This window comes from Aureococcus anophagefferens, assembly GCF_000186865.1.
Source record: "Aureococcus anophagefferens unplaced genomic scaffold AURANscaffold_79, whole genome shotgun sequence".
Classification (NCBI taxonomy): Eukaryota; class Pelagophyceae; order Pelagomonadales; family Pelagomonadaceae; genus Aureococcus; species Aureococcus anophagefferens.
In genome coordinates this window covers 14,553-20,580 of record NW_008705630.1, presented here as the reverse complement: position 1 = coordinate 20,580, position 6,028 = coordinate 14,553, and the positions used below count along the sequence as shown (strand labels likewise).

At 74.0% G+C, this 6,028-nt stretch overlaps 2 protein-coding genes across 2 annotated transcripts; one reads left to right on the top strand and one right to left on the bottom strand.

Annotated features, from left to right (window-relative positions):
* Positions 1-1,219: 1,219 nt before the first annotated feature.
* AURANDRAFT_68253 (hypothetical protein) lies at positions 1,220-2,968 on the top strand (the record flags this gene model as incomplete). Its single annotated transcript, XM_009043901.1, has 3 exons — positions 1,220-1,606; positions 2,087-2,278; positions 2,723-2,968. 3 exons carry the CDS (start codon positions 1,220-1,222, stop codon positions 2,966-2,968), a joined length of 825 nt encoding a protein of 274 aa, XP_009042149.1.
* Positions 2,969-3,209: 241 nt separating this feature from the next.
* AURANDRAFT_72789 (hypothetical protein) lies at positions 3,210-5,788 on the bottom strand (the record flags this gene model as incomplete). Its single annotated transcript, XM_009043897.1, has 5 exons — positions 3,210-4,512; positions 4,673-4,963; positions 5,053-5,176; positions 5,241-5,602; positions 5,658-5,788. 5 exons carry the CDS (start codon positions 5,760-5,762, stop codon positions 3,292-3,294), a joined length of 2,103 nt encoding a protein of 700 aa, XP_009042145.1.
* Between the last annotated feature and the right edge of the window lie 240 nt (positions 5,789-6,028).

Genomic DNA, 6,028 nt, shown 5'->3' with positions numbered 1-6,028 from the left:
CCTTCACGTCGAACGGGGCAGCCCCTCGGTCGACGGTCGCTTTCGTGTGGTTTATGTACGAATTCGCCCTTCCCGGGTGGAATTGAAATACTATCGCCGGACGTTCGCTGCCCTTGATTGTGGGTTCGAATTTCCACGCGCGCGTGACGACGGCGGCGGCGGCGGCGGCGGCGGCGGCGGCGGCGGCGACGACGACGACGACGACGACGACGACCGACCAACCCAGCCCTACTAAAGGGAATTGACTGGGGATGGTGATATACGATCCCCGATGCTGCGAGAGGTCGATAGACATCAAAATGGGGTCGAGGGGGTCAAACAGGACGGTTCGAGTCACCACGCGACCGGCAGCACTTCGCCGGCCGCGGCGCCGGCCGCGGCGCCGGCGGTCGCGGAAGTGTAGCCCCGCTCCGCGCCCTGCTCCTTGTCGTTTTGAGAGGGTTTTCTCCCCTGGCGGGTCTGTTTGGGTTTTAAACCGAGGTCTGTTAGGTCTGTTAGGTCTGTTTGGGTCTTCATATAGAAAATAGTCAAGCTATCATACATACATACAGTGAAAACCAGAGTAGCGATCTTTTGTCCGAGACGCACCATTTTCTTCAAAATTGCGATGAAGGGCACCTGGCGGCGTCCCGAGGCCACCCATTCACAAAAATACTTCCAGGTACCGCAGCGTGTGGCGTCGGACAAAGAATACGTGTTATCTTCTGTCCTCGACCAATGAAATCGCTGGAATATGCGACTGACTTTAATTTTTCCATAATATAACTATTTTCTATATGTAAACCGGCGGGTTTTAAACCCGGGTGGTCTTTTTGCTCGTCACTATGACGTCGTTCGAGTACAGGCGCGTCGGCGCTTTCGGGGGCGCCGGGTCGGACTTGCGCCGCGGCTTCTTGGGGGCCGTGCCCGCCCCGAGGTGCTCGCGCTCATCGGCGCGGCAGCGGTTCGTGTCGCGCTCCAATGGCATTGGTTGCAGGCGCCCGGAGAGCCGATCTGCTCTCCGAGCCAATCGTTCGCCACAGACGATGGCGCGAGCCGGTGGGGTCCCGGCGGGGGTCCGGGTTTTCTCAACTGAAGAAAGGAGTTGTGTCTCCGAGCTACCGTACCCCTGGCGTCGCGCTAGGGCATTGATGGCTGCGGCTAGCGGAGTCGGAGCAGTCCGAGGACGCATTTCGGTAATCCGGGTAACGTTAATGCCACGGGGAGTAGGCGGCTTGCTATGACTATGAACCGTGCTGCGTGCTACCTCGGCCTCGACCTCGGCGCGACGAACGCCAAGGCGGCGCTCGTGGACGACGACGGGCGCGTCGTGCGCTACGCGTCGCTCGCGCTCGGCCCCGGCGCGGCGCGCCTGGCGCCGGAGCGCGTCGCGGCGGCGCTGGCGTCCTGCGCGGCGACCGCCGTCGCCGGCGACTGGCGCGCCGTCGCCGGCTGCGGCGTCGGATCGCCCGGGCTCGTCGCCGGCGGGGCGGTCGCCGGCGCCGCGAACCTGTTCCGGGGCGAGGCGGCGCCCGTGCCGCTGCGCGCGCTCGTCGCGGCCGAGCTGCGCCGCGCCGCCGGGCGGCGCGTCGCGTGCGACCTCGTCAACGAGCGCGCCGAGGCGCGGGTCGCCGCCCCGCGGGGCGCGCGCCCGCGCGGCGAGCCCCGGGCCGACGCGACGCCGCGCCGCGCGCGCCGCCGCGCCGACGCCGCGCCGGCCGGGATGCTCGGACGGGCCGGCGCGCGCCGCGCGCGCCGCGGCCGCGGCCGCGCGTCCGAGGCGCCCGAGGCGCCCGAGGCGCGCCGCCCCGCCCCCAGGCGCGCGGCGCGCGGCGCTGCTCACGCTCGGGTCCGGCGTCGGCTGCGGCGTCGTCGTCGACGGCGTCGTGCTGGCCGGGTGCATGGAGGGCGGGCACATGATCGTCGGCGGCCTCCGCGGCCGGCGCTGCCCCTGCGGGAGCCGGGGGTGCCTCGAGGCCTACGCGTCGGCGAACGCCGTCCCCGGCCCGCGTCCCCCCGCGCCCGCGCCGCGCGCCCGGCGCCGGCGCGCGGCCGCGCGGCCGCGCGACCGCCGGCGCCGGGCCGGGGACGCGCGCGCCGCGCCCAGGTCGCGGCGGCCTACGCGGACGCGCGCGCGGCCGGAGCGGAGGGCGCGCGCGGCGCGCGCGCGTCGTGCGCCGAGGTCTTCGCGCGCGCCGCGGCCGGCGACGCCGCCGCCGCCGCCGTCGTCGACGACGCCGCGGCGCACGTCGCGCTCGGCTGCCTCAACCTCGCGCGCGTCCTCGACTGCGACGTCGTCGTCCTCGCCGGCGGCGCGGCGCCGCGCCGAGGGACGGCCGGCGCGTCGGGGCGCCCCGGCCGCGCCGCCCCGCCTCCGTCGAGTCGACGTCGTCGCGGCCTCCGGACGAGTCGGCGCCCCTCTCCCGGCGGGGCGCGCAGGGGGGCCATCGGCGCCGTCCGAGCTCGCGGGCGTCGACGCCGGCGCGGCGACGGTCCCGCGGCCCAGGCGTCGCGGCCGCCGGGAGCGCGCTGCTCGACCCGGTCCGCGCGCATGTCCGCGGCGGGGCCGGCGCGGGGTGCTTCGGCGTCGCTCCGACGCGGGCGGCCGTCGCGCGATCGCCCGGCGGACGACGTCGACGCGCGCGCCGAGGGGTCGCCCGTCCGAGGCCGAGCCGCGCCGCGCGGGACGCGCCCGAGCCCGGCGCCTCGGACGTCGGGCGTCGCCCGCCCCCGCGCCGCCCAGGTCCGCGCGCTCGGCTGGACCGTGCTCCCGTCGCTCGACGGCCGCGTGGCCCTCGCCGCGGCGGGGCCCCACGCGGGCTGCATCGGCGCCGCCGCGGTTGCGCGCGGCGCGGCGGCCGCGGCGCGCCGCCGGCGCCGCCGCGCCGGCGCCGCTGCCCTCGCGGCCCTCGCCGCGGCGGCCGCGGCTGCGGTCGCGCTCCGGCGCCAAAAATCCATTAGGATGCTATTTCCCGGCGGACTACGGTGAATCATCGTGTTCGGAGTTGCGAACGCATCGGGTTACCACGGTCTTTGGAAAAAAACGTCCGCGGAAAAAAAATACGACCGACCCGACCCGACGAAGGGACTCGTTTCGTCGGTGACGAGGCGCGGAACGAAAATTTTTCCGCGGACTTTTTTTTTGGCCAAAAACAAAACATTCAGTCCACGATGATTCACTGACGTGCGCATGGAAATAGCATCATAATGGGTTTTTGGCGTGACATACTACAAGCAGCTCAGACTAGCTGGATCGCGGGAAATTCTAGCTTGCCGGTGACTATTCTCTACATGACTCCTGTCATCCGCTCATCATTCCCAGCCTTCCATGTCGACGTCGATGGGCGCGTCCTTCGCCGAGCCTTTCCCGGCGTCGCTTCCCCAGGGTAGGGACCGCGCCGCCGGCGCGGCCTTGCGCTTGACGGGCGCCTTTGCCTTCTTCTTGGCCGGGGCGCGCTTCGCGACGCCGCGGCGCTTCGGCGGCGGCGCCGCGGGTGGAGACTCGTCGTCGTCGCCGTCGTCGTCCTCGCCGTCGTCGTCGTCGTCGTCGTCGTCGTCGTCGTCGTCGTCGTCGTCGTCGTCGACGACGTAGGACGCCGCCCGCGCGCCGCGGGCGCGCCTCGGCGGCGCGGCGCGCGCTCTCTTCTTGGGCGGTGCCTCCGCCGCCGCCTCGTCCTCGTCCTCGTCCTCCTCGCCGCCGTCCTCGTCCTCGTCGGCGGCGGCGGGCGGCGCGGGCGCGCCCCGGGCGCGCCTCGGCGGCGCGGCGCGCGCCGGCGGCTCGCCCGGGGCGCCGCCGCCGTCGTCCGCCGCGGCCGCGGCGCGGCCGCCGCCGCGGCCGCGGGGCGCGGCGCCGCGCGCGGCGTCGCGGACCGCGGCCTCGTCGGCGAAGGGCCCGCCGGCGCGCGCGAGCGCCTTCTGCGTCCGCGCGAGCTCCTGCTCGACGAGTTCCGCGAACGCGCCGTCGGCCTTGCGCACAAAGTCCTCGAGGGCTCGGTTCATCTTGTCCTCGGGCGGGACCTGGAGCTTCGACTCGTCCGCGTCGAGGTGGCCCTGGACGAGGTCCTCGATCTGGACCGCGTCGAGCTCGCCGTCCTCGACGGGCCGCGGCGCGGGCGCGGCGGCGCGCGCGCGGCCGCCGCCGCCGCCGCCGGCGGCGCGCGCGACGTGGAGCACCGTGCCCGGGTTCGCGACGTCGCCGACGAAGCGCGCGCCGAGCCGCGCGGCGCGGACGTCGCCGAACCCGGTCCGGTCGACGCGGAGCCGCGCGAGGACGCGGTCCGGCGCCGCGAGGGGGCACGTCATGCGCGGGAACCGCGGCGGCGGCGCGGCCGCGCGCGCGGCCGCGACGAGCGCCGCGACCTCGGCGGCGAGCGCGTCCGCGACGGCGGCGTCGCCGCCGCCGGCGGCGGCGCCGCCCGCGAGCGCCGGCAGGTCCGCGAGCGCGACGTCGCCGGCGGCGAACGGCCGCGCGCACGTGAGGCGCAGGGGCTCGAGGCGGAACTCGTCGCCGCGGATCTGGAGCAGGCCGCAGTGCTTGGGGCGCGCCTCGCCGTCGCCTGCGGGGCGGCGCGCGCGCGACGGTCCCGGCGCGGCGGGGCTCCGAGCTCGGCCGCGCGCCGCGCGCCTCGGCCCGCGCGCGCGCGGGCGATCGGCCCCCGGCGCGCCCCGAGCGTCGGCGCGCGGTCCGCTCGACGGTCGCCCGCGACGCGCGCGGGTCGGAGTCCCCGAGTGGCCTCGAATCGCCCAGATCGCCGCGCGCGCGCTCGCTGAGCGCCGTCGCGACGCCGGACCCGGGCTGCGTGACGCGGAACGTGCCGACGGCCGACTCGCGCGGCTCGACGAGGCACTCGTGCTCGTGGCCCCAGACGACGAGGTCGAACCACTCGGGGATCATCGACTCGTGGACGCACGCGTTGCGGCCGCGGCCCGCGTCGCGGTTCTGGTGGAGCACGAGGACGGAGAAGTACGTCGCGCCGTCCTCCGCCTGCGCGCGGCGCGCGGCGAGGGGACCGTCGCGCGGCGCGCCCGTCGGCGCGCGCGCGCGAGCGCCGCGCCCGGCGCGGGCGGACGCGCCGCGGGCCGGAGGAACGACACGCGCTTCTGCTGCCAGAGGCGGTTCAGGCGCTCGTCGCGGACGTTGCCCAGGCCGTAGAGCGCGACGCGCGTGGAGCCCTTGCGCAGGAGCACGGGGTGGAGCCTGCGCGCGGCGGCGGCCGTCGCGGGGCCCGCGCGGCGCGCGCCTCGCGACGCGGGCCCCGCGCTCGACGGCGTCGGCGCGGTCGCAGCGGCCGAAGTAGTTGACGAGTCCCGCGACCGAGAGGACGTCGAGCGCGGCGAGCGCGTCGACGCCGCCGTCGCGCGTCGGGTCGTCGTGGTTCCCGTGGACGGCGAAGACCGGCAGCGCGACGGCCGCGTGCGGGTCCTCGAAGTTGACGCGCCCGGCCGCGAAGTTCGCGGCCTGGTCGCTGAGGACCTGGAACGCGACGGGCGCGTCGCCCAGCGCGTAGCGCCGGAGGAGAGCCATCGCCTTGTGCAGCGCGCGCCGGCTCGGCTTGTTGTCGTGGAACAGGTCCCCGGCGTGGAGGAGGCAGTCCGCGCCGCGCTCCTGGGACAGGAGGAGCACCTACTCGGTCGAAATCTCTCGAAAATCGTCGCGGCCGCAGGACGCCGAGGGGCACCTCCTCGAAGGCGGCGAAGGAGTCGCCCCCGCGCACGGGGTCGCGGTCGAGGTAGCCAAGATGGCTGTCCGCGGCCAGCATGATCGTGAATGTGTCCCCGTCCATGTCTTGCACGAAGAGGCGGGGTGTGTCTGCCAGTGCCAGTGGGGTCGAAAACTCCACCTAACTTCTATGAGCCGGGTGCGCCTAATATAAGGGCCCCAGCCCCGTGGTATCCAGTATGGTTGCCGGAATACCCGGTATGGGCGATGCGGGACGGGTATATACCGGTATATACCGTCGGTATGGTAAATACCCGGTATATACCGGTATTTTTGGAGTACTCCGACCCCTCTGGGAGACATCACCGCGCGTCAAACCAGGGAAAAGGT